This window comes from Pan troglodytes, chromosome 8 (genome assembly GCF_028858775.2).
Source record: "Pan troglodytes isolate AG18354 chromosome 8, NHGRI_mPanTro3-v2.0_pri, whole genome shotgun sequence".
In the NCBI taxonomy this organism is placed as follows: Eukaryota; Metazoa; Chordata; class Mammalia; order Primates; family Hominidae; genus Pan; species Pan troglodytes.
The window spans coordinates 18,800,810-18,827,857 of NC_072406.2; the positions used below are offsets into that span (position 1 = coordinate 18,800,810).

The 27,048-nt window shown below is 48.0% G+C and overlaps 1 protein-coding gene across 17 annotated transcripts; it reads right to left on the reverse strand.

Annotated features, from left to right (window-relative positions):
* IL15RA (interleukin 15 receptor subunit alpha) lies at window positions 1–26,133 on the reverse strand. 17 transcript variants are annotated; one of them, XM_063781336.1, is made up of 9 exons: window positions 25,791–26,100; window positions 16,378–16,530; window positions 16,196–16,305; window positions 13,768–13,962; window positions 11,372–11,470; window positions 7,990–8,190; window positions 7,375–7,407; window positions 4,010–4,085; window positions 1–832 (listed from the first exon to the last, which is right to left on the reverse strand). In XM_063781336.1, exons 4-9 carry the CDS (start codon window positions 13,940–13,942, stop codon window positions 721–723), a joined length of 696 nt encoding a protein of 231 aa, XP_063637406.1. In that variant the 5' UTR covers window positions 13,943–13,962; window positions 16,196–16,305; window positions 16,378–16,530; window positions 25,791–26,100; the 3' UTR covers window positions 1–720. The 17 variants fall into 17 exon arrangements, with proteins under 17 accessions (XP_063637406.1, XP_063637407.1, XP_063637408.1 ...); XM_063781337.1 differs by lacking the exon at window positions 25,791–26,100 and adding an exon at window positions 25,419–25,613; XM_063781338.1 differs by lacking the exon at window positions 25,791–26,100 and adding an exon at window positions 25,419–25,585 and having other exon boundaries at window positions 16,196–16,301.
* Between the last annotated feature and the right edge of the window lie 915 nt (window positions 26,134–27,048).

Consider the following 27,048-nt stretch of genomic DNA (forward strand, 5'->3'; position numbering starts at 1 on the left):
TTTTAAAAATATTGAAAATAGATGTTTTATTTTGTTTATACAAGGTACAGTGTCAAAATACAAATCATATATAATGTATAGATATAATAGACAAGGAAGTATAAATATAAACGCATATATTTGTAAAATGGCACTGAGTTGAGTTTTCTTCTTCCTGAATCCTTCAATGGAGAGGATTCGCTGGGCTCAGCATCTCTCCCACCTTTCCCAGGTCCCTGTCCATGTGTGCAGAGCAGCTGGAGACAGGGTGGTTAGGAGCCCAAACGCTGGTGTCTTCCCTGTAGACGTCTCCCACGCCAGGAGAAGCCTTGTAATTGACAGAGAGCTTTGGGTATGTCACTTTTCTCTGTGAACTGCAAGTCAGGATGAGGGACGGAAGATTCGGGGCAGGGTTTTTATTTCATTACCACATGTATTCCAGGCAGCTCACACTGTAATGAAATAAAAATCCTGCTCAGAAGCCTTCGGTCTCTCCTGGGAAGCTGGGCCCTGGGTCCAAGGCACGACAGGCAGGCAGGTGGTGCCCATGGGAATGCGGAGAACCTGCTCCCTCGCGCAGGAGGCGCCGACCCAGCAGTCCGTGAGATCCTGCTGGGACGTCTGAGAGGCCTGATGGGCTTGCTCCTGGAGCCCACCTCCTTGCACCTCTTCTCAGTCGTCTTTAGCTAAAGCAGAGAGGCTCCTTCACTCCGGACGTAGCTGGGCTGGTTTCCCCGAGTTTCATAGGTGGTGAGAGCAGTTTTCCAAGTCTTCATCTCTGCTGCTGGTCCCCCCAGTCACCGGCAGAGCCTCCATGGCTTCCATTTCAACGCTGGCCAGCGGGGGAGTTTGCCTGCAAAGCAGGTGGTTCATAGGTTTTGAAAAGAGGAGGGGGTTGCCCTCAAATCAACAGACGCTTCCCACTGAGCATGTATGTCCAGCACTGCGGGGATGGCAGGAGCAGACAGAGGCCCTGCCACAGGAGTCAGACAGAGAGCACTTAGTCCTCAGAGATGGAGAGAACCTAGAATGCCTACCTCTACCGAGTGTATTAAATCCTATCTAGGGGCCAGGTGTGGTGGCGCATGCCTGTAATCCTAGCACTTTAGGAGGCTGTGGTGGGAGGATCACTTGAGCCCAGGAGTTCAAGACCAACCAGGACAATATGATGAGAATAAATCCTCTCCAGTTATTTCCAACCTCCCCATCCACCAAAGACTCACCAAATGCTGTTGGAGCAACTTACGCCACCCTGCCATCACCCCACGCTTTGCCAGTCCTCTGCCAAAAAGCCATTCAAATGGCAGGAACAAGAGAAGGAGAGAGTGACTGGGAGCCTGGCCAAACCAGAGTTGATCATCTTGAAAAAAGTGATTTAATATTCATGAAGCTTTTAAAAACAGTTCTTAGCACTTAGTATGTGTGAAATAAATAAAGAAATACACAAATCAATCAGCTCCCGAATGACAAGCACAGGCGAGGCAGGACACTGGTCATACGTGGCTGGCCTGTCTGGAGCTGCCTGGGTGCTGATGCCCTGGGCATCTGGCCGGCATCTTCTACCAGGGCTAGTGAAATGTCCCTCTGGAGTAGCAGCAGCTCTTTAGGCCATTTTAAGGTAAGCAGTGTGAGCTCCCTGGAGTGAGAGCTAAAATAAGGCAGGATGGGGGTCAATTCACTGAAAATAATTTGCTAACAGCCAATTTGTCAAATGGCAAATCTAACTAATAACCCATTTGCAAAAACCAAGTTTATGGAAAGAATCAATTCACCAAATGACTAAGTAATTACACTCATCAAATTTACCAATTCTTCTTCTTTTTTTTTTTTTTTTTCTGAGACAGGGTCTTGCTCTGTCTCCCAGGCTGGAGTGCAGTGGTGTGATGGTGGCTTGCTGCAACCTCTGCAGACAACCACGCCCAGCTAACTTTTTGTATTTTTTGTAGAGATCAGGTTTCACCATGTTGGCCAGGCTGGTCACAAAAAAAGCTATCCATGCACTTCAGCCTCCCAAAGTGCTAGGATTACAGGTGTGAGCCACTATGCCCGACCATGCCAATTCTTCCTAAAGATATATTTATTTTACTTTTTGAGCTTTTTAAAAATTAGATTTTTTGTGTGGGGGGGGATGGGGTCTCACTTTGTTGTCCAGGCTGGTCTCAAACTGCTAGGCTCAAGTAATCCTTCCACCTCAGCCTCCCAAAGTGCTGGGATTACAGGCATAAGCCACCATACCCAACTGAGATATCTTTCATATAGCCAGTAAATATTGCTGTTTTCCTCTTATGAACATATTTATTGGCCGTATATACCAAATTTACAAATCCTTTTTAAGAATATATTTTAATGTATTATTCATAAAGAGATGGTATGTACATTTAAAAAATATATTCAGTGAATATATTTATTCGTTATAACTGGTTAAGAATATAACTCCAAATTCAGCATTTTATATTGGAAATTCTGTAGTTATTAATAGTGATATTTTGAAAATTGTTTTAAAAGTCATTTTCTGTTTTGTCGACATTTTTCATTTTTTGAATTCTTTGTACAAATTTTTGAGTAACATATCAATGTTTGTTAATTTCTCAACTGTTTATGAGGTTTATGGCTTTTTTATTGGTCGGGATGGTATTCACAGCTTTTGAAGATTTATGTGAAGTTTTAGATACTGGTTTTCATTTTGACTTTATAGTAGCATTTCATGGAACGTGCATTTTGTCAAAATTAGGCTCAAAGGGTCACATAATTTTTTTTTTTTTTTTTTTGAGATGGAGTTTTGCTCTTGTTGCCCAGGCTGGAGTGCAATGGTGTGATCTTGGCTCACTGCAACCTCCGCCTCCCTGGTTCAAGCAATTCTCCTGTCTCAGCCTCCCTAGTAGCTGGCATTACAGGCATGCACCACCATGGCCTGCTTATTTTGTATTTTTAGTAGAGACAGGGTTTCTCCATGTTGGTCAGGCTGGTCTTGAACTCCTGACCTCACGCGATCTGCCGGCCTTGGCCTCCTGAAGTGCTGGGATTACAGGCATGAGCCACCGTGCCCAGCCAGGGTCACATAATTTTTATATTGATATCACATTTAGAAAAGAATGTTTTATAACCATTAATAGTAACTAAAAGTTTAGTTTGGACAAATCTGATATCCGTATCAGTATGGAATGCTGGAATACTGGTTACTAATTGATAGGAGTACAAAATGAAGGCTAGAATGCCATTTGAGGCTTTAATCAAAGAATAATAATACTGCCTAAAGATTAAAAAAATGAGAAAAATTTAAAAAGTTAGCAAGTGGCAGAAATATTTTTGCCAGAAATGCTGAGATGCAGAATTTCAATGATTAGGAATACAAAATTAAGGCTAACATGAATCAGTATATTTATAAGAAGGCATACCCCTATTCAGTGAGGACTTCCAAGAATATATTCACGAGGGTATCACGAGAAGAATGGGTAGGACTGCACGCGTTGGCCACCTGGTGCACTTTCTCTGGCCGCCCCATTTCTACTGTGAGCAGGGGTAGGGGGCACCTGGGCTCGGGCCTAGCTCACTGCTCCTCGGCTCTGGCACTCATTGGCCCCTACAGAAGGGGTGTGTGAGAGCCGATGGCCAGGAAAGGCGTCCTTCTTGGGAGGGGGCATTCTGGAATCACTATGGTGGGGCTCTTTCCTTTTTCTTTTTTTTGAGACAGAGTCTTGCTCTGTTGCCCAGGTAGGAGTGCAGTGGCGCAATCTTGGCTCACTGCAACCTCCGCCTCCCGGGTTCAAGCGATTCTCCTGCCTCAGCCTCCCGAATAGCTGGGATTACAGGTGTGCACCACCAAGCTTAGCTAATTTTCATATTTTTAGTAGAGACGAGGTTCCACCACGTTGGCCAGGCTGGTCTCAAACTCCTGACCTCAAGTGATCTGCCCGCCTTGGCCTCCCAAAGTGCTGGAATTCCAGGCGTGAGCTACCGCGCCCGGCCAGGTGCAGCTCTTTTCTCATGGGGAAGTCTAACTCTTGCAGAGGGAGTATCCAGTGCAACTCACCTTGACTTGAGGTAGCATGCCAGGAGAGACACAGCGCTCAGCCCACACAGCAGGACAGTGGACGTGGAGATAGCCACTGAAAGGGAGGAGACCACGCTGAGATACCCAGAAGCACATTCATTGCTACGAACCACAAATTCTTTACCATGGATGTTCTTACAGAGGGATCCAAGTGCCTCCCAACCAGCCTCCTGCTATGGACATTTCTTAAGGTCCGTACAATTCCCCTGATTCTATGTCTAGGCAAAAACACATTCTCTTTCCTGCTGAGGGTGCCAGCTCCCAGTCGTCCCACACCTCTGCTCCTCATCCTTGTCCTTCTCAGGCAGAGTGCCTGGGGTGACGGGGCAGGGACGGAGCAAGTCAGGAGGGAGAGGTAAGAGCCTCAAGGGCAAAGCCAAGAGTGGGATGAGGAGAGAGCATTCCTGCTGCTAAAGCCAGGGTTGAAAAAGCAGACAGGGACACACCCCTCCTCTGCTGTCCCCAGTACAACGCCCCCTTTTCTTCAACTTCACAGATTTAGAAACAATAGCACACAGTGCCATTTTCCTTCCAGTTTCATTTTTTTTCACTTGCAATTTTTTTTTTTTTTTTTGAGACAGGGTCTCCCTCTGTCACCTAGACTGGAGTGCAGAGGCACTATCTCGGCTCATTGCAACCTCTGCCTCCTGAACTCAAGTGATTCTCCTGCCTCAGCCTTCTGAGTAGCTGGGATTACAGGCACACACCACCACGCCTGGCTAATTTTTTGTATTTTCAGTAGAGACGGGGTTTCACCATGTTGGCCAGGCTAGTCTCAAACTCCTGACCTCAAGTGATCCACCTGCCTCAGCCTCCCAAAGTGCTGGGTTTACAGGCATGAGCCACTGCCTCCAGTCTACCTACAACTTTTTCTTTCTTTCTTTTTGAGATGAAGTGTCATTTTGTTGCCCAAACTGGAGTGCAGTGGCGTGATCTCAGCTCACTACAACCTCCAGTTCCAGCGTTCAAGCAATTCTCCTGCCTCAGCCTCCCGAGTAGCTGGGACTACAGGCACGTGCCACCATGCCCGGCTAATTTTTGTATTTTTAGTAGAGACAGGGTTTCACTATGTTGGGCAGGCTGGTCTTGAACTCCTGACCTCATGATCCGCCTGCCTTAGCCTCCCGAAGTGTTGGGATTACAGGTGTGAACCACCACGCCTGGCCAACTTTTTCTTTTCTTCTTCTTCTTTTTTTTTTTTTTCTGCGACGGAATCTCACTGTGTTGCCCAGGCTGGAGTGCAGCGGCTCGAGTTTGCTCACTGCAACCTCTCCCTCCCAGGTTCAAACAATTCTCCTACCTCAGCCTCCTGAGTAGCTGGGATTTCAGGCGCCTGCCACCACACCTGGCTAGTTTTTGTATTTTGGTAGAGATGGGGTTTTGCTATGTTGGCCAGGCTGGTCTCGAACTCCTGGCCTCAAGTGATCTGCCCACCTTGGCCTCCCAAAATGTTGGAATTACAGGCATGAGCCACAGCGCCCGGCTGATTTTTTAATCTAATAAAAGTCATGAACTAGAAAAAGCAGATTATAGATTATAGCCCATCATCAAATAGTTGTTGGAAAATGTATATAGAAAAAATGACCCCTGAACTTTACATGTAGGATTTTATCCTACAGATATTCTTGCACCTATGGATTTTCATTAATGGCTGTTTGTAAGATAACAACAGAATGTAGCAATGACATGTCCAGATAGGGGGTTGGCTAAGTTAATGGTAGGAATTCCATACAATGGAATATTCTGTAGCTGTTAAAAACGATGAGATGGTTTTTGTGTCCTGATATGGGAGGATCTACAAGGTATGCCAGCAAGTGGAAACAAACATGGTACAGAAAAGAAGAAAAGAAGCAACTGTCCAGCATTCCTTATCCTCTATATGTTTATTTATACAGTCTCTCTGGAAGGATGCCTGGAAATCTGGTAGCAAGTGTTGCTTCCTTCCTGCAAGGGGATTTTTGAGTTAGAAATGGGATTTGCTTTTCGTCTTTTTTTTGAGACAGGGTCCTGTCCTGTTGCCCAGGCCAGAGTGCAGTGGCGTGATCACAGCTCACTGCAACCTCTGCCTCCTGGGTTCCAGCAATTCTCCCACCTCAGCATCCCGAGTAGGTGGGACTACAGGCATGTGCCACCATGTCTGGCTAATTTTTTGTATTTTTAGTAAAGATGGGGTTTTGTCATGTTGTCTAGGCTGGTCTCGCACTCCTGGCCTCCAGTGATCAGCCCCCCTTGGCCTCCCAAACTGCTGGGATTATAGGTGTGAGCTACCTCGCCCAGCCTGATTGTTTTTTAAACGATTCTAATCAATTAACTGCTAAAATGTCCAAAGTCACTTGCTGTTTTCCCAGATGACGTTTGATGCAGGTGAAAATGAGACCACAAAAATATGAGTCATTCTCTAGCAGGAAAATTTATGAATAGAAGATTAAAATAATTTTTGTCCATATCAAATTACAGTTGGGTTTTTTGTTACTTTGGAAGCTTGTCAGCCTGGAGCATGACTTGCATTCTTCTCATTACCTGCGTTCTTCCTCCCTGCCTGCTTCCCTTCCTCCTCCTGTTCTCCCCTCCTCTCTCAGCTCTCCTCCCCTCCCTTCAGCTTTTTCTTTTAGTCTTGCAAACGCTTTCCCCTTTTCCTCCTTATCGTCACTTGCACGTTCTCTTTTCTATTCTCCTAGCCTTAGCATTGCGTGTGACTTCTGTAAAGAGGAGCAGATTTGTGGTTTTATTTTGTTTTGTTAACTTTTTTTCTTTTTCTTTTTCTTTTTTTTTTTAAAATAGAGATGGGGTCTTGCTATGTTGACCAGGCTGGCCTCAAATTCTGGCCTCAAGCAATTCTCCCATTTCGGCCTCCCAAACTGCTGGGATTACAGGTGTGAGCCACCATGCCTGGCCAAGAGTAGCATTTTACACTGAAAATGGGGACAGCTTCTCTGTTAAGTGCACGGTGCCACGCCCTGGAGAGGAATCGGCAGCTTCTGGCAGAGATGCTGTAACGTCAGTGCTGGTATCGGCACCTGTAGTTTTGGATGCTCCGTGCAAAAGAGGTGGACCCTGCTGTGAAGAGCTGATCTTGAGCCCTTATTTGGGGTGCCAGCTCTCTGGGTTCAACCCCAGTAGCCTGACAGCTAGAAGCTACCAATATTTAGAAAAATGGGCATATCAAACAGAGAATTCCATAAATCAGCTATTATTTGACTTCTTATCTGATGGAGGCCTTCTGAGTGTGGAAGGGGCTGCTGTCAGGGCTGTGCTGGGGCAGCGGGCCTGGGCCAGGACCACCCAGCACCCTGGGACAGCGGTCACCCTGATCATAAACATACTGGACAAAGGGACACACTTACCAGTGGTGTCGCTGTGGCCCTGTGGATACACACCTGCGGAAAAGAGAGGACAGCATCACGGCTCAAGTCCTAGAGGTCCTAGTTCCTCATGAAGCAGGAGAAAATCTGCACGGCTTGGCTCCCATCTTAGCACCCTGGGAGACTCGTGGCTGGTGTAACCAGACTCATTTTAGCAAAGAACAAGCAGGGTAGCTCACTGAGGTGCTGGCCACACTTAAGAATCAGATAAGCCTTGGAGAAGGTCCCCATTACCCTCAGCTCCTCCATTCCACAGATCCTGGCCCCGGACTGCAGGCAGCTTCACCACCTCCTACTGCAGGAGGGCACAGATGCCACTCAGAGTCTCAGCACAGGCTCTGCCGTGCGGGTGATAAGGCTGGCCCTGTGACATCTTGGTGGGGGTGGGCTTGCTTTTGCAGCTGCCCCAGCCACAGAGAAAGCCACGGAGAAAGAGGTCAGGCCAGGACGCCGTGGCTGGTGGCCGGGGCCAGCAGGCTGCCCAGTGAATCCTGACTTTGGATTGATGGTATAAAGCTGCCTTGTGCCGGATCTCAGCCCCGATCTCAGAAGCAGCAATGGGGAACTGACCTCGCCTGGGGCAAAGCGAGTGCTAACCTGGCGGCTGGTGGGAGGCAGATGCTGTGAGTTCCCAGGTCTTGGCTGTTGTCTGAGAGGGGGTGCCGTGGGAGGACTCATGACTGCCTATCTCTGTGGTTCCTGTGGAAGGTGATTTTGAAGGCATCAGCTGGGAGCCCGGGACAATAGCTGCTGTTGTGGCCGCTGTGGTGTTTGAGCTGGGAGATGAAGCTGCGGGCTCTGTAGGAGAGTCCAAGGCAGGGACAACATCAATGTGCAGACTCCCCTCCTCTCAGCTGCAGCACGGGGTGATGTGGGAGCTGCTGTAGTGAGTCACCCTGACCAGCCCTCCCTCTCCCACAGCCAACTGCTCCTTGAGAGGGTGACATAGCCGTTCCTCTGGAAGGGCCATAGGACCTGTGAAAACACTAAAGAACGTGGCTACTATCACGGCACGTATAAAGAAAAGATCAGCCAGACACAGTGGGTCATGCTTATAATCCCAACACTTTGGGAGGCTGAGGTGTGAGGATCGCTTGAGCCCAGGAGTTTAAGACCAGCCTGGGCAACATAGCAAGACCCTGTTTCTTTTCCTTCTTTTTTTGAGATGGAATCTCGCTCTGTCGCCAAGGTTGGAGTGCAGTGGCGCGATCTCAGCTCACTGCAACCTCTGCCTTCCAGGTTCAGGCAATTCTCCCTGCCTCAGCCTCCCAAGTAGCTGGAATTACAGGTGTCCACCACCACGCCCAGCTAATTTTTGTATTTTTAGTAGAGATGGGGTTTCGCCATGTTGGCCAGGCTGGTCTCAAACTCCTGACCTTAGGTGATCCACCCACCTTGGCCTCCCAAAGTGCTGGGATTACAGGCGAGAGCCACTGTGCCCTGCCGCAAGACCCTGTTTCTACAAAAATAAGAATAAAAATAAATTATCCAGGTGTGGTGGGCATGTGCCTATAGTTCCAGCTATCTGAGAGGCTGAGGCAAGAGAATCACCTTAGCCTAGGAGTTTGAGGCTGCAGTGACCTATAATTGAGCCACTGCACTCTAGCCTGGGGGACAGAGTGAGACCCCTGTCTCTTAAAAAAAAAAGGTTGGGAGGAAGAAAAGAAAAGGTGTCAAAGATCTGAGTCGTTCAGCTTGTTTACTAGAGAAGGCAGGCCCAACGCTGGAGGCTCAGCTGAGAGCAGGTGAAGCTGCGCTGGCCGAGGACGCTCGGAGCGGCTGCGTGTGAAACACGGGAAGCCTGGGCTCTGGCCTGAACTCTCCGCGCTGTGTGGGAGGAAAGCGTCCTGATGAGCTTGCGCTCAGGAACAGAGGCTGCCTTGTGTTCAGCGTCTTCCCTGTCTTCCTTGTCCTTCCCTGGAAGGTGGCTGCCCCTGCACTGTAAGGGTGTGGCGTAACTGTGCTGTTCCCTCTCCATGAAAAATGTGTCTTCCATTGTGACAGCCACGGAACCTAGGAAACGTGAGGCCAAGCGCTGTGGCTCTCTGGACGCACTGTTGTTGCCGCGTTCCCATGGTCTCCCAGCCACACAGGTCATGAGAAGGCCTCACGCCCCTTAATCCTGTGTCACCACCTTTCATATAACTTGCCCTACGCTCACTGCCAATGCTCCAGGGCTCCCTGCACAGGACGCACCAAGGCGTCCTCAGCCAAGTGCCCACGGTCGTGCCAGCTTGGGTCAAAGGCTGCTGTCACATCGGGGCTTCTGACTGCACCGTTGTGTCTCGACAATGGCCATCGGACCAGGTATTTGGGATGCGAAGGTGGGGGCTGGGAGAGCCTACTTGATCATTCTCCTCCTTGGGTGAACCAGGTGTGACTCAGATCAAAGGGGTTGTAGAATTACTTCAAGTTTAAATGGAGCCAGCCCCTCAACCCCTTCCTCCCTGTGCAGGTGACTCACTAGGAGGGAACCTTGTTTAGCTGCTTCTTCCTCCCTTAAGATGCAGGCCTCAGCCTTGGCCACTTAAGAACCACCTGCGGGCTGGGTGCAGTGGCTCACACCTGTAATCCCAGCACTTTGGGAGACTAAGGCTTGCAGATCACCTGAGGTCAGGAGTTTGAGACCAGACTGACCAACATGGTGAAACCCTGTCTCTACTAAAAATACAGAAATTAGCCAGGCGTGGTGGTGCATGCTTGTAATCCCAGCTACTTGGGAGGCTGAGGCAGGAAAATCACTTGAACCTGGGAGGCAGAGGTTGCAGTGAGCCAAGATTTCACCTCTGCCCTCCAGACTGGGCAATAGAGCAAGACCCCATCTCAAAAAAAAAAAAAAAAAAAAGATCCACCTGGGGCTGGAGAGGCGTGAGTCCCAGATTGCACCCGGGCCAACTGGAGTGCCCAGGTGATGTCAGTGTGTACCCACGGCTGACAACCGACACTCCGCAAAGGATGGCTGAGTCCTGTAGTATGAATGACAACAGACAGGCTCATCCCCCCTGGGGGCAAAGGAGTAGACAGGACCAGGGAAAGCCACAGGCTGGACGATGCAACACTAAAGCCAAGAGTGAACTGTAGCACAAAGGTATCATAGCATGCAGGGCAGAGGATCCCAAGAAAGCATCCAAGATTTCAAATTTTCTGAACACTGAGAAAGCGCTGAGGAAATTGGGCCTGACAAGCACCAAAGACTCTGTTGAAACACAGGACACTGGCAGCTTCAGGCGGCGCCTCTATAATAGAGCAGTCACTGTGACGTGCTGGTGTTTAGGTCTGGTGGGGGCAGCTCTCCACGGGACTCTCACATTTTTGCACATCTTGCAGACAGAGGAGCTGATGGCCCTTTCTCTGGACCATCCTCTCAAGGGTGCTTCTACAGCAAGCGCCTTGGAAGACAGGGACATGGTCTCCCCTGGAGCAGAGAGCAGGCGTGATTACTGCCCATGACAAAACGCTTGGGTCTTGGAAGCCCAGGCTTCCTCTCCCACAGTGCAGCACGCTGAGTGGACAGGCATCTGTTCAGGCCCAACTGTGCTGCCCCTGCTGGCTAGGGGACGAGAGAATTGATGTAAACATGCTGAAGCTCCCGCTGCCTGCTGGCCTCCCATCCTGGAGTGCCCTCTTTTCTGCCAGCACCCATGAAAATGTTGAGGGCTAACACATATGCAACCTCAAACCTCAGTCTGCTTTCAGTTCTTGACAAAGATAAGTGTCTACAACTAAATTTGATATGACATATTAGTGAGTTTTAAACCACTATTAATTCTGCACATATAACATCTGGATATCAAGCAACTTTGATTTGAAAAAGAAAATTAAGCTGGACGTTCTTATTCTTGACTGAATAAGACGTTTGCGCTATTGCCTAAGTCTGCAGTGGCACACCACAGAGGTCCGTGAGTCTGCAGGATTGGTGAGGGGGCCTCTGGGTGTTGGGAGGGAATAAATGTCCTCGAGAAGTTTCTGACCTTCCTACCTTTTCCAGAAGGGGAGAGGCTCTCTGGCTGTGGGGTCATCCCTGCCGTCGTTACTGTGGAGGGTGGCACTGGCCTTTGGCGAACCAGGGCAGGGTCTCCTAGAGAGAGGATAACCACATGGCACTTATGATCCTGAGCCTGGAACCTGGGCTGGCTTCAGAACGGGATACAAATAAAATATATCAACACATGAACTTACAGTGGAGGCCTCTGGCTTCCTCAGACAGGTTAAAAGCATAAGAAACAATGTTTCCCCACCCGAATGCAAAGATAGACTGCAAACTATTTTTCTTGCATTTCCAAAAAGACTGCACAAGTTAAATATCAAATTTATTTTGGCTGAGATTATATTAATGATATCAATTCAATTTTATAATACTGGTTATTCTTGGGAGAATAAATGATCACTCAATAGATTCTATTTTGTTTGTTTGAGACAGGGTCTTGCTCCGTTGCCCAGGATGGAGTGCAGTAGTGTGATCACAACTCACTGCAGCCTTGACCTCCCAGGCTCAAGAGATCCTCCTGCCTCAGTCTCCTGAGTAGCTGGGACTACATGTACGTGCCTCAATGCCCAGGTAATTTTTATTTTTTAATTTTTTTGGTAGAGAAAGGGTCTTGCTATGTTGCTGAGGCTGGTCTCGAACTCCTGGTCTCAAGAAATCCCTCCCATCTCGGCCTCCCAAAGTGCTGGGATTACAGGTGTAAGCCACCATACCTGGCTTACATTTCACTTGTTGAGCAGGAAAAAAGTCATTCAAAGCACAAGAGTTTGGGAAGCATAACAGAGGGAGTTGTGAGTGATCAGAACGTGGAAGGCTCCTTCGGGCTAGGTGAAACCTAAAGAGGCCTCCAGTCTTTGGACTCTAAAGTCCTGATTCCGGGTTCTCTTCTTTCCTCTTCCATCCTGACCCTGGAGCCCACAGCTCTTCTCCATCCCGGATTCATTTGCCCAAAGGACACGGAGTGTCGAGGAGACCTGACTTTCCCTGCAGTGAGAAAGCCCTCATTTTACCTCAGGCAGACAGGTTCCAGGGAGTCCCAGGACTGGCAGAGTAAGACCCACCGTGGTTCCCACAGATCCTGCTCACCCCGCCACGCTCAGCTTTCCCATTCACTCACTGATGCCACGGGGTGCTGTGTCCCCAGCGAGTGATTTCTTGGAACAAGTCGGAGGCTTCCTCCCTGCCTTCCCTCTGCTGCCTGTGTGACTCGCTCTGTTCTGGGGGAGGAGGCTGAGCTACCACTACCAAGCCAGTGGCAATGTCCAGCGCCTCAAGGAGCTCCCCTCTGTCCCCTGCTGCAGAGGGCATGAGCTATGGGGCCGCTCCATGCAGGGGCGCGCTCATCCCTGCCCCAGAGATGAACTGGGGAAGGAGAGAAGCCTGCAGAGGTGGGCCTGAGTGTTCCAGAAACAGCTCCAAGTGGTTCCCACCCGAGATGGTTTGGCTGCTTCTGGGACGTTTATCCAGGTGCAGACAGTTAAAAAAAAAAAAAGTTGATTCTTGCCACCTCCCCTCACCCCTGCTGGACACCATGCACAGGTGACTGAGCAAAGGGCAGCCCTGCTCCAGGGCCTGTGCCCATCCCCGGGGCTGGGTACTGAGAGAGGAGCAGTGATGACTTCCAACATCCACCTTCTCATGGGAAATCCAAACATTTCTCACACTGGTATGCTCATGAGTGCCCACCCAGCTCTGCAGCCAAATTCTCTTGCCAGCATCGTCTCAAATCAAAGCACTACATGTAATAAGAGTTAATATTTACCAGGGTTCACGCCACCCTCCCACAGCCCGCAGTGTGGATATCAAGTCTGTTTTCCAGATGACCAGCCAGAGTGCCAGAATGTCACAAGAGCTGCCCAAGGCCTCCTGGGTGGTAGGCGGCAAAGCCAGGATTTAAACCCAGAATTCTGTGACTCCAACGCCAGGAGCTGTTGCTGAGGATCACACTGGTGTCTTTCTTTTTTTCTTTCTTTTTTTTTTTTTTGAGATGGAGTCTTGCTGTGTCACCCAGGCTGGAGTGCAGTGGTGTGATCGCGGCTCACTGTGACCTCTACCTCCCGGGTTCAAGCAATTCTCCTGCCTCAACCTCCCAAGTAGCTGGGATTACAGGCGCCTGCCACCACGCCCGGCTACTTTTTGTATTTTTAGTAGAAACGGGGTTTCACCATGTTGGCCGGGCTGATCTGGAACTCCTGACCTCAAGTGATCCTCCTGCCTCGGCCTCCCAAAGTGCTGGGATTACAGGTGTGAGCCACCGTGCCCGGCCCCCACTGGTGTGTTTAGCCTCAGACCTCAGCACAGATCCCTTGACCCCTGAGATGGGGTCGTCTCTCTGTGCAGCCTTGGCAGGGTGGGGGAGGGAGGAAGGTAGGGTGGCAAGGGCTACTCACTAATGCATTTGAGACTGGGGGTTGTCCAGTGGGCGACATTCGTGGCCTTGTTCAACACGCACTCCGTCAGGCTGGACGTGCCGGCTTTACGCTTGAAACCAGAGTTACAAATGTACCGCTCCCTGGAGTACAAGCTGTAGCTCTTGACCCAGATGTCTGCGTGTTCCACGGACATGGGGGGAGGGCACGTGATGCCTGCGAAAGTGCAGAGGACAGGGGAGGGTGAAGAGGTTTCCACTTGTAAGAGGCGTTCTCCAGGCACACGCGGCGGTAGTCAGTGTCCAGCTTATCCTAGGGGTGCCTCAGGACAAGCCCCAGGTGCCAGGCACGTGGAGGATGTACAGGAAGAGCATCCTCACCCAGAAGCCTTCCTGGAGCCTCGCCTGAAGTGCCAGTCAGCCAGCAAAACTACAGATGAGGGCGTGGGGAGAGGGTCATGGATGAAACACCCTCTCCCTTCATTTCCCACCCCTCTCCAAGCCCTCAGTCTCTCTTAAAGTCTTCATCCCTCTCCACCGTGGACCCAGCCTCCAATTCTCGCTGAACGACAGCAAGTGCCTCCAGATAGGCCCCCTGCAGGCTCTCCCACAGGTCTCTGCGGCCAGCATCACCTTTAGAAATGCATCTTTGAGCCTGGCCAACATGGTGAAACCCCATCTTTACTAAAAATACAAAAAATTAGCCGGGTGTGGTGGCAGGCGCCTGTAATCCCAGCTACTGGGGAGGCTGAGGCAGGAGAATTGCTTGAACCTGGGAGGCAGAGGTTGCAGTGAGTCGCGATCACACCACTGCACTCCAGCCTGGGAGTTGGCCAGGCTGGTCTTGAACTCCTAACCTCAAATGATCTGCCCGCCTCGGCCTCCCAAAGTGCTGGGATTACAGGTGTGAGCCACCATGCCAGGCCCTGAATTTCTATTCTAATGGTTTTTAACTGGATCAAATTCTCCCACCTCCATCTCAAAAATCCACTCCCTTGTGTGTGCACATGTGTGTGTTAGCTTGGCAGTACTTGCAAGATCGGGCCTTGCCTTGCCTTGCCTTGCCTTGCCTTTCTTTTTTGAGACGGAGTTTCACTCTGTCACCAGGCTGGAGTGCAGTGGCACGATCTTGGCTCACTGCAACCTCCACCTCCTGGGTTCAAGCGATTCTCCTGCCTCAGCCTCCTGAGTAGCTGCGACTACAGGTGCACACCACCACACCCAGCTAATTTTTGTATTTTTAGTAGAGACAGGGTTTCACCATTTTGGCCAGGATGGCCTTGATCTCTTGACCTTGTGATCATCCCGCTTTGGCCTCCCAAAGTGTTGGGATTACAGGAGTGAGCCACCGCGCCCAGCCAAGATCAGATCATTCCTTTGCAACTGCAAAGACACCTTATTCCCCATGAAGCATCATTTTCCCAAAGGCTGCTGTTGCTTTCAGCTCTGGTTGGTCATTCATACATTTTGGAATGCTTTCCATTCCCAGGATATAGTGCATTGGAGAGAGAGTGGATGAATCAATGGACACAGCTCAGCTCTGTTGGAAGTGACAGGTGTTGTTTAGTTACAGTTGTTGGTACATGCCCCTGGAAAAGTGCAAGTGTGGCCAGAAGTAAATTCGATAAAGAATAGGCTGGGTGCGGTAGCTCACGCCTGTAATCCGAGGACTTTGGGAGGCTGAGGCAGGTGGATCACCTGAGGTCAGGAGTTCAAGACCAGCCTGGCTAACATGGTGAAAGCCCGTCTCTACTAAAATACAAAAAATTAGCTGGATGTGGTGGTGGGTGCCTGTAATCCCAGCTACTCAGGAGGCTGAGGCAGGAGAATCACAGGAACCTGAGAGGCGGAGGTTGCAGTGAGCCAAGATTGTGCCACTGCACTCGAGCCTGGGTGACAGAGCAAGAATCTGTCTCAAACAAACAGAAAACCCCCCAAAAACCAACAAACCAACCAAACAAAAAACATTAGCAACAAATGCCAAAGTGTTAAGAACCTTAGCACGGAGAGAATTCTTATAAAAATCAACACAAGACAAATACCCTAATGGCCTAATTGGGCAAAGGACACAGTGGGTGAGTCACAAGAGAGGCATCACCTAAGTCCATACAAAAACATCCCAAACCTCACTAACACATCCCTGTTAGAATTCCATGACCTCTGCTCTTGCTTCTGAAGGATCCTGTACCAGGCAGGCTGGGGCAGGTTGGGAGGGGAGAAATCTCAAATTCAAGATTGTTCTTTCCATTCAACTCCCATCCCAAAGCCTTCTCCTCTGTCACAGGGGCAGCACTCTGCTCACTTCCTGTCTCAGGCATCTGTTGTCCAGTGGCCGCCACTACTCCCCATTCCAATGAGGACACATCTTCTGCTAAGCTGATGGGGTGAGAGATGGAGTCGATCTCACAAGTTGTTGAGGTGGATTTGGATGCTGCTGTTGCTATGGTTACCTGCAGAGCCCCACTGGCTTTGAGGCCTCTGGTGCTGTCTGGTGCTGGAGTGTCAGAGGCTTTTTCTCCATGTTCTGCTCCACACTGATCTTCTGTCCTTCTCTACCTGCCTAAACCACAGAGTGTTATTTCTCCACACTTGCCCACCCCATCCTGCCCTCCATGATAGATGGCTGTGCTACCTGCTTGCTGCCTGCTTGTCCGATGGTGGTGGCACTGGGGGCAGTTTTCCATTGTCCTGAGTCTCACGCAGGCCTCGTGTGTCTGGACCTCAGGGTTGAAGCTTTCAGATATTCTGCTCCTTCCCGCCAGGACAGCCAGCCTGTCTCTTGCATCTGTAACAGGTTTTGTACAGGAAGCGTTCCCTGCCCATTTCCAGCAGCCGTGGACCTCCAGGGCTGTTTGTGTAGGATCCTGAGCAAGGACTAAGTGTATTGTGTGTGTTTCTGGCTGACTCACCAATCGATTCCATCGATCTATGTGTCTGTTTGTTTTGACACCAATACCGTGCTGCCTTGATTATTGTTGCTTTGTCATAGGTCTTAAAGTCAGGTAGTATAAGTCCTCCTACTGTGTTAATCATTTTCAAAGTTGAGTTTGCTTTTCTAGATCCTTTACTGTTTTTTGTTTTTAAATTAAATTAAATTTTTAAATTAAATTTTTTAATTTAATTAAAATTTTAAAATTAAAATTTTTAATTAAATTTTTAAATTTAATTAAAAATTTTAAATTAAAATTTTTAAATTAAATTTTTTAAATTAAATTAAATTAAATTAAATTTTTCCAAGATAGGGTCTCACTCTGTCTCCCAGCGGGGAGTGCAGTGGCATGATCACAGCTCACTGCAGCCTCAGCTGCCTAAGCTCAAGTGATCTTTCCACCTCAGCCTCCTGAGTACCTGAGACCACAGATGTGCACCACCACGCCCAGCTAGTTATTATTTTTTTAATTTGTAGAGATGAGGTCTTGCTATGTTGCTCAGGCTGGTCTCAAACTCCTGGGTTCAAGGGATCCTCCCAAAGTGCTGGGATTACAGGCGTGAGCCACCCGCCTGGCCTACTGAATTTAACAAACAGTGTATCAATGTCTACCAACAAAAGCCTGCTAAAATTTTGATTGGAATTCATTAAATTTATAGATCAGTTTGGGGAAGAATTGATATCTTAATAATATTGAGTCTTCTTAAAAACCCATCAACACGGTATCTCTCTTGATTTATTTAAGAATTCTGCAATTTCTCCAGAAATGTTTTATAATTTTCAGTGTGCCAGCCTTGTACATCTTTTGTCAGACATATCCCTAAGTATTTCATATTTTTTATGTCACTGCAAATGGTATGATATTTGTTTCGATTTCTTATTGTTTGTTGCTAGTATTTTGCACATTGATTTTTTGGTGTCTTGACTCTGTATTCTGCACCCTTGTAAACTCACTTATTCTAATAGCAGCTTTGTAGATTCCATATGATTTCCTATGGAGATGATCACATCATAGATTCTCTGAGTATGTTTTATGATTCCATTTTATCTCCTTTGTTGGTTATTAACTATAACTCGTTGTACTAGTTTAGTGGTTGTTTTAGGGTGTCCACTATATATCTTTACCTTATCACAGTTTTCCTTCCGGTGATGTTATACCACCACATACATATCCTGTAAAGATCTGAAACGGCAGACTTCCAGTCTCTCCCCCAAGCCCTTGTGCTATTGTTCTATGTTTTGCTTTGACATACGTTATACCCCATGACACATTGTTATTATTTTGCTTTAAACAGTTGATTATTGTTTATCAGCTCAGGATTTTAAAAGGCATTTGCACTATATTATTTATCATTTCTGGGTGTTTTTGTAGCAGGAGGGTTTTTTGGTATCTACTCTGTCATTTTGCTGAGAAAGGAAGTCTACCAGTGGTTCTTCCATTCTGAACGGTCCTCAAACCAAGATAAATCTGTGAATAGTTAATGTTTGAATGTACAAGGATATCAATGTACTACAGCCAATCCAACCAGGCAAATGGTGGCCAGTTACTTACTTTATAAAGTTGGACTGTCTCATAACTATATTGGTGATATTACTAACACTGTTTCATTTTATTATTTTATTTTTAAAATGATTTTATTTCATTATTATTTTATTTTATTTTATTTTGAGACAGGGTCTAGCTCTGTCACCCAGGCTAGAGCACAATGGTATGATTATGCCCCGCTGCAGCCTCAAACTCCTGGCCTCAAGCAATCCTCCTGCCTGAGCCTCCTGAGTAGCTGGGACTAGAGGCACATGCCACCATACCTGGCTAATTTTTTTTTTTCCTAGAGATGGGGTCTCACCATGTTGCCCAGCCTGGTCTCAAACTCCTGAACTCAAGCCATCCTCCAGAGATAATACATTTAATTGAAGCAATAACTTCATTTCCACATGCCTTAATCACATCTTTAGATACTTGAATTATACTTTCTATGTATTCTCTCATAACATTGTTCCCTAGTTATTCAATGTAAACAAGTCTCACCTTGTTTACAATATTATAAGCTCCTTGCAGATGGTATGTATATTTCACAGTTCTGTGGTACTCTCACTTTCCTACGGCTGGTATACGATAGATATTTTCTGAATACATATAATGGAATTACTAAGTAATGGAAATCGGAGTAAACTTATGGCTCTAGGACTTTCAAAACTCTGAAGTAGCCAAAAAACATATACAACAAGTCCTAACGATCATTTAAATGAAGTCACCAAAATAGTGTATGAGGCCACACCTCTTTCTGTTTCCCAGAACCTGTGAATTACGCTTCCTTATCTATCAGGTTGGTTTACAGAGTCTAATAAGAGCTGGCAGCCTCGGCCTGGTTCCATATCCAGAGTTCAGAGGTTGTCGGGTTAGCGTGGCTCCCGCTCCTGTGAGCAGAGTCAGAATGGACTCCAACATTCCCCTCGCTTACAGCACCTTTCAAATGCCTGCACGAGCTAAGGGTGGTAGGATTCAGAGATGTGTCAGATATGGTTCCTGCCCTCAGGATGCTCACTGTGGAGCTGGTGTACGGAAAAGGCAAAGGCCTCTGGCCTCACAGTCACCCATCACCTTCCTTCCTTATTTTCCCCGCTGAAATGTCAGCCAAGTCAACACACTTCCTTTTGGAGTTCACAAAAAGTACAGACTGTCTCCAGCTCACTGCCTGAAACTTGGCAATTCTTTTCTTTCTCTCTCAGACTGATTAACTGAGCTTCCCGACCCACCTCTTGTGTGCCAGGTGAATTTCTCCATAACTCGAATCCTTAAATAATGATTTTTGGAGTCTTGCAAGAGTTGAGGGCTACAGGTTGAAGAGCAAATGAAAGGAAAGTATTGAAATACATTCTATAATTTTAGGACTCGAGAAGACATCTGGCCTCTTCTGTCTCCTGCATTGACACCGCCTGTGTTCAGGATTTCATCACCACCCACCAGAACGATTTCAAAAACCTCAATGCAGCTCCTATTCTCTGGAGTCTCCTGACTACAGTTCATTCTTCACACTCTGAACAAGAGCAACCTTTCCACCACGCAGCTCCAGTAATGCTCCCCTGCACAGAAACCCTCAGGGACTCCCCACTGCACAGAAGGGAATCAAGCCTTTCCAAGAAGAAGCATTCAAATCACATCAACTATGTCCAATGAGCAACACTGATATGACTCCCAGGATATATACTGAGGAGTTTTATATATATTTATTCATTTAGATACATATTATTATTACTATTATTATTTTTATTGTTATTTTTGAGACAGAGTCTCGCTTTGTCGCCCAGGCTGGAATGCAGTGGACAAGTGTTTGTGAGTTGGACAAGCTTTTGTAAAGTCATGAAAACATTGCCAGACAAGATCAGCTATAATTAAAGATGAATTAGAAAAAACTCCAAAATTCTGGATCTTAATTGTGCTATTTCTTTTGTAATTTTATTTATTTACTTTTCTTATTACAAAACAATTCAAATTATGGCAGAAAAATAAGAAAAGGCAGACAACTGCATACATGCCCACATATGACCGACACATGACATCTTCCCCATTCAATGACAACTACTTCTTGATCTTCTTCTAGTAAAAAAATGAATCATATGATGTCTACTACTTGAAAACAACTCCATTTTATTTACGCAGTCCTCCGCTGTTTAAAATTTATGTTGATTTTGACAAATCTCATGTTTTATACACTTACGTTTTCACCACTTTTTTTGCTATCAGTAGAGGCACAGAAGCAGTAACAACTAGATAAAATGGATAGGAAATAAAAAATAAAAGGTTTGGGAAAAGACCCCTAAAGTTCTGAAAAATGGCTTAAAAATACTTAAAGACACATGAAAAGTTGTGAAAACAACCCCAAGTGCACTTACACCTTACATAAAAAAAGCGAACTGAAATTGGTGGCTAGGGATATTTGTCTTCAAACAAAGCAGTCTTCTCAGTTGCTTTTGGCCATCGCCCGCCATCTTTCAGACTGAAATGCTCTCTAAGAAGTCAGTGACCTTCTACCCAACATAATGGACGCCCCTGCACATCAGGCCTTTTAAATAAGAACAGACTGGCAACAACTTGTGCATAGTAGCACAAGAAGGAGACTTCACACCTTAGTGATATTGATTTGTCCAACCCATGAATATGGTATATCTCTCCATTGATTTAGTTCTTTAATTTCTCTAAGCAATGGTTTGTGGTTTCCCATATACAAGCTGGAGACAGTGTTATTTACTCTCTCAGTGATGAGAAATGTGCTGTTCTCTACAATTTCATACCAGAATCATACTACCATGTAGCAAATTTAACAGTTTGGGTCCACTTCCCTTCCAAACCAAGCTCATTTAAAAACATCAGGCATCTTCTGCTCTGTCATCCCTCTGCCCATCTTTAAACGTCAACATCCACTGTCTTGATTACTGTTACTTCATCATAAGTCTCAAAATCAGGAAGGCTTGTGCCTCCAACTCAGTTCTGTTTTGACTATACTATGTCTTTTGCATTTACATGTGAATTTTGGAATAATTTTGTTAATTTCTACAAGCAAGCCTGCTGGAATTTTGATCTGGAGGGACTTCGCACCTTAGTGATATTGATTTGTCCAACCCATGAACATGGTATATCTCTCCATTGATTTTGTTCTTTAATTTCTCTAAGCAATGCTTTGTAGTTTTCCATATATGAAAGATGTCTTTCACATCTTTTGTTAGATTTATCCGTAAGTATCTAATGCTTTTTAATGTTATTTCAAATGACTTTTTAAAATTTTTTAATTTCTAATTGTTCATTGTGAATGTATAGAAATAGAACTGATTTTTGTGTAGTGGTGTTTTGTATACTGCAACCAACTTAGACACATATGGCTGACTGATGTTCAAAAGGTATAAGAGAAGGTCAGTGAAGATAATCTTTTCAATAAAGGGTGCTGGAATAATTGGATATGCATATATAGAAACAAACAAAATCCCAAAACAACATTTAATTCATGCCTCACATTATAAACAAAATTAATTCAAAATGGATCACAGCCATAAATGTAAACCCTAAAGCTATAAAACTTCTAGAGGAACACATAGAAGTAAACCTTTGTAACCTTAGGCTAGGCAAATATTTCTTAGATATGACACCAAAAGCCCAAAACACAACATAACAAATTAATAAATTAGACTTCATAAAAATTAAAAACTTCTGCTTTTCAAAAGACACTGCTAAGAGAAAGGATAAGCCACAGAATCTGAGAAAATATTTGCAAATCATATACCTGATTAGGGCCTCGTATCCAGAATATATAAAGAACTCTCAAAATTCAGTAATGATACAATTCAATTTTTTATACTTAAGACAGAGTCAGAAAAAAAAAAAAAAAAGACAGTCTCGCTCTGTCTCCCAGGCTGGAGTGCAGTGGCGCGATCTCTGCTCACTGCAACCTCTGCCTCCAGGGTTCAAGCGATTCTCCTGCCTCAGCCTCCTGAGTAGCTGACATTACAGGCATGGGCTACCACAGCTGGCTAATTTTTGTATTTTTAGTAGAGAAGGGGTTTTACCATGTTGACCTGGCTGGTCTCGAACTCCTGGCCTCAAGTGATCTGCCCACGTTGGCCTCCCAAAGTGCTGGGATTACAGGTGTGAGCCACCACACCCAGCTGATACAACTCAATTTTTAAGAGAGCAAAAAAAAATATAAACAGACAGTACCAGAGAAGATATATACATGGCAAATAAGCACATAACATCACCAGCTGTAGAAAAATGCAAATTAAAACTACAAGGGGAGACCCCCTACATACCTAGTAGAATGGGTAAAATTAAAAAGATTCATCATACCAAGAGCTGACAAGGGTGTGAAGGAACTGGAACTTCCCTACACTGCTGTGGGAATGTAAAATAGTACAACAACTTTGGGAAATGGTTTAGCAGTTTCTTTAAAAATTAAACTTCTGAGGCCAGGTGCGGTGGCTCACACCTGTAATCCCAGCACTTTGGGAGGCCAAAGCAGGCAGATCCCCTGAGGTCAGGAGTTCGAGACCAGCCTGGCCAACATGGTGAAACCCCATCTCTACTAAAAATACAAAAATTAGCTGGGCGTGGTGGTGCGTGCCTGTAGTCCCAGCTACTCAGGAGGCTGAGGCAGGAGAATCGCTTGAACCCAGGAGGCAGAGGTTTCAGTGAGCAGAGATGGAGCCACTGCACTTCAGTCTGGGCAACAGAGTGAGATTCTGTCTCAAAATAAGTAAATTAAAAATAAATAAATAAAAATTAAAAATTAAACAGCTGAGAGGTCAAGGCTGCAGTGAACTGTGATCATGCTACTGCACCCCAGCTTGGGAAACAATGGTGTGACACTGTTTCAAAAAAAAAAAAAAAAAATTAAACATACACCTGCCATATAACACAGCCACTCTACTCCCAACCATTCTCTACCCATGAGAAATGAAAGCATGTGTCCATACAGAAACCTGTATGTCAGTGTTCATAGCAGCTTTCTATGTAATAGTCCCAAACTGGAAACAACCCAAATGTCCCTTAACAAGTGAATGGCTAAACAAATGTTGGCTAGCCGTGGGTAGAATACTACTACTCAGTGGAGAAACTAATGAACTACTTATACAAATTACAACATGGATAAATTCTCAGGATAATTACTGTCTGTGAAAAAAGCCAAGCAAGAAAGAGTTCCTACTGTGTAATTCTATTTATAAAAAATTTTAGAAAGTGCATCAAATTGCCTGGGAGATGGGCGAGGTGGGGGAGGATTGTGCAGGGCATGAGGAAGTCTTTGGGAGTGATAGTTGTGTTCACTCTTGGTGGTGGCAGTGGTTTCATGAGTATGTATGCATTTACCTCCAAACTTATCAAAGTGTGCAACTTCAATATATGCAGTTTATTGTCGGTCAATTATACCTCAATAAGGCTGTTAAAGGGAAAAAAAACAACGGCTGGGCAAGGTGGCTCACGCCTGTAATCCCAGCACTTCGGAAGGCCGAGGCGGGCAGATCACAAGGTCAGGAGTTTAAGATCAGCCTGACCAACATGGTGAAACCCCGTCTCTATTAAAAACACAAAAGTTACTGGGCGTGGCGGCGATCGCCTGTAATCCCAGCTACTCAGGAGGCTGAGGCAGCAGAATCACTTGAATCCAGGAGGCGGAGGTTGCAGTGAGCTGAGATCGCGCTACTGCACCCCAGCAGGGGTGACGGAGTGAGACTCCGTCTCAAAAAAGAAAACAAAAAAGAAAGAAAAAGAAAAAAAAAAAAAAACATCGAGAGCTTTGGGAAGGGAAGGTAGCAACATCTTTCTAAGGTCAAAGGGCAAGGCTGTGCAGCTGATGAGATTAGAGATCTCACAGTGGTGCTCCCCTATCCACTCAGTCTTCAAGGAAGACACCTCCTCTCTGCTGGGCTTTGACTAAGGCTGCATTTCACTTTCATATTGTGTAATCCAGCTGCCCCAGTTGCCAGCTCTGGGGTCCTGTGACACTGCTAGCCAGCTGGGAGGAACCAAGCGGTCACCAACTAACTCTGCTTCTCAGATGTGGGGGGAAATCCAAGCATCAGAGTCTCATGAAAACGAAACTTCAAGAAGCCTCGCAGAGCTGGGGTGGGGGTGGTGGAGGGTGGGGGGGCGTTCAGGCCACACCAGGCAGCAGTAACTGTGCGTGGAATGGCTTTGGCCAGGGCCTGGGCAGACTGGCCCGACTGGATGTAAATTATTCGGGGTCTCGCTTAAAAACACACACAGATCATGGCGTTACTAATTCCTATAGAGAGTCCATGGATGGCCTTCAGTGGGGCTTTGACCCCAAAATCATATGCACATTTTGTAACTATGTGCATTCATGCATTTTTCTGGGGGCGGGGGTTTCATAGCTTTCATCAGACCCTCCAAGAGCTCCCTGACTACAAAAAGATAAAGAAGCGCTGACAAGGATAGAGCTAGACCCTGCTACTGTTTCTCCTCCTTCCTCTGGCTGCCGGGACAAAACCCCTAGGAATCGCTCATTCCATCCTCCCTGCCGAGATCAGAGCTCCGCGACCCGCTTTCTTCTCGAATACACCAAGCGATCACAGATTTCTTCCCCCTTTTTCTGCGAGTGTAGACTCCAGGCTGGCCCCCACTCCCCACCCCCATCCGGTCCCGACCGCCTCTGCTGGTTTCCTGATCGCTTAAGAATTGGAAGTTGTTTCCAGGTCCCCAGGTGTGCAACTTGCCCGACGCGTTTCCCCCTGGGACACAGCTCCTCCCCACCCTCCCAGCTCCCACTGACATAATTTACTTTTGCCTGGGAGTCGGGAGGAGTAGTTTCTCCCAGACCCCTCCGAGGACCGCGTGCTATGCAACACCCGCCCTGCAGTCCAGGCGCCTGGGAGAAGCGCACTCGCCCGTGTCTCCAAACTGCTGGACGCCGCCGGCTCCGCGCTCCCGTGGCCAAAACGGGCTTCTCAGAACTGCTCCTGACCTCGGCCTCGGAGACCCCAGCCAGGCCGCCCGCTCTCTTACGTGGGTGACCCGGGCGCAGCGGCGGCGCTCTCCCTGCGACCCCGGCTCCCGGCACGTGTCCCTCCTGCCCGGCGCCGCGTCCCCTCCCCGTCCTGGGCCTGCGCGCACCGCGCTCCCGAGGGCACCGACGCCCCCGCACGGCCCGGGGAGATGGGGCGCCCGGTTCCCTCCAGCTCCACGCCCCGGCCCCCTTCCAAGTCCCGCCCGGGCGCCCCTGCTCCCAGCTCCCTACCCCGCGTCGCCGGCGGCCGGAGCAGCAGCAGCAGTAGCAGCGCCGGGAGACCGAGGGTCCGGCAGCCGCGCGCCCGCCGCGGGGCCATGGCGGCAGCTCCACAGGACACCGCTGGACGCCCCGGGCGAGCGCTGCCCAGGCCGGGGGGAGGTGGCGAGCGCCGCTCTGGGACCTGCCGCCCCGCCAGTCGCATTCGCTTTCGCTTTTGCTTTGGCCCCCGAGGGCTCGGAGAGGTGCAAAGCGGTGACAGATCCGTGACTCAGCGTCCCCACCCCTGCTGGGGAAGGAGCCCCGCCGGCCGCCGCGGCACCGCACAGCCACCCCTGTCCCCGGGACGCATGGGCCGTGCCCAGTGGGGACCCAGGACCTTACCCACGCAAGCCCGGGAGCCTCCCGGTCCTCCGCGCTCGTCGTGCTCTGGGACCTCCAGTGTGCACTCGGTCCGGTGTCCCCACTGCGAATAGAGTGGGCAAAGTCATCGGAGAACAGACTCTCTCCAGCCCTCTCTGCGGCTCGGATCCACTTGACCTCGCCCGGCGCTGGTCGCCTCCAGCTGCTCCGCCTTCGACTTTCCTGGTCTCCCTCCGGGGCCCTGCGCTCGGTTGTGAGCGGCCGGCCTGGGTGAGTGCCCGCGGAGGTGTCGCCGCGGTGCGGGGGCGCGGGCACCTGCCTGGTGCGCTCTGGCCCGGGCGGAGCGCAGCCCCCGCCACCTGCTGGCTCCCGCGGCGCCCGGCGCCCGCTGGGGCCCCAGCTCCGCCACTTCGCCGAATTCCTGCTGCAGCTTTGCTCCCCGAGAAAATGCCTCATCTTAGAAGGAGAGGGGGCGGAGGGGGGAGAAGGGAGAGAGGAGCCACAGTGCTTCACCTCTGAGCCTCGCTTCCTTAGGTTCTTCCAGGCTGCCATCCTCCTCTTTGGCTAGTGGGTTTTTTTCTTTCTTGGGGTCTCAAGTGAAGCCTGAGAACCGGGTCTGTAAGCTCCCAAGTGCAGATTCTCAGGTCTAGCGGTGACATTGGACAGGACGAGACATCTCCAAGCCTCGGTCATTGCCTCTTAAAATCTCACAACGTGTTTATGAGGCTTTTGTGACATACTTGCAAATTCTCTTTGAAAACGAAATAATCTGTACAATAATCCCCCAAGACACAGGTTTACCTTTATAACAAACCTGCACTTATAACCCTGAACTTAAAAGTTAAATAAAAGAATTTAGGGCCGAGCGCGGAGGCCACTCCTGAAATCCAAGCACTTTCGGAGGCCAAGGCAGGTGGATCGCCTGAAGTCAGGAATTCGAGACTAGCCTGGCCAACATGGTGAAACCCCATCTCTACTAAAAATAGCAAAATTAGCTGGGCATGGTGGCGGGCGCCTGTAATCCCAGCTACTCAGGAGGCTGAGGCAGGAGAATCACTTGAACCCAGGAGGCTGAGGTTGCAGTGAGCTGAGATCGCACCACTGCACTCCAGCCTGGGCAACACAGCCAGTTCCTGTCTCTTAAATTAAAAAAAAAAAAAAGTAGAAAGAATAATGAACCTACCATCCGGCAGTGACCACACAAGGTCCATTCTTTTTTTCTAAGCAGGAATAGCCACCCTTACTCCAACTGGGGAAATCCCACATTATTCAGTTTCTC

Excerpts from the sequence above, each read along its gene's own strand:
- IL15RA (XM_016962600.3), bottom strand. The coding sequence starts at position 25,611 with ATGCGACTGGCGGGGCGGCAGGTCCCAGAGCGGCGCTCGCCACCTCCC. Across the intron at positions 13,963-16,377 it reads GACAAGCAGGCAGCAAGCAG|GCATCACGTGCCCTCCCCCC; the intron begins GTAGCACAGCCA and ends GCACTTTCGCAG. Across the intron at positions 11,471-13,767 it reads CCCCAGTCTCAAATGCATTA|GAGACCCTGCCCTGGTTCGC; the intron begins GTGAGTAGCCCT and ends TCCTCTCTCTAG.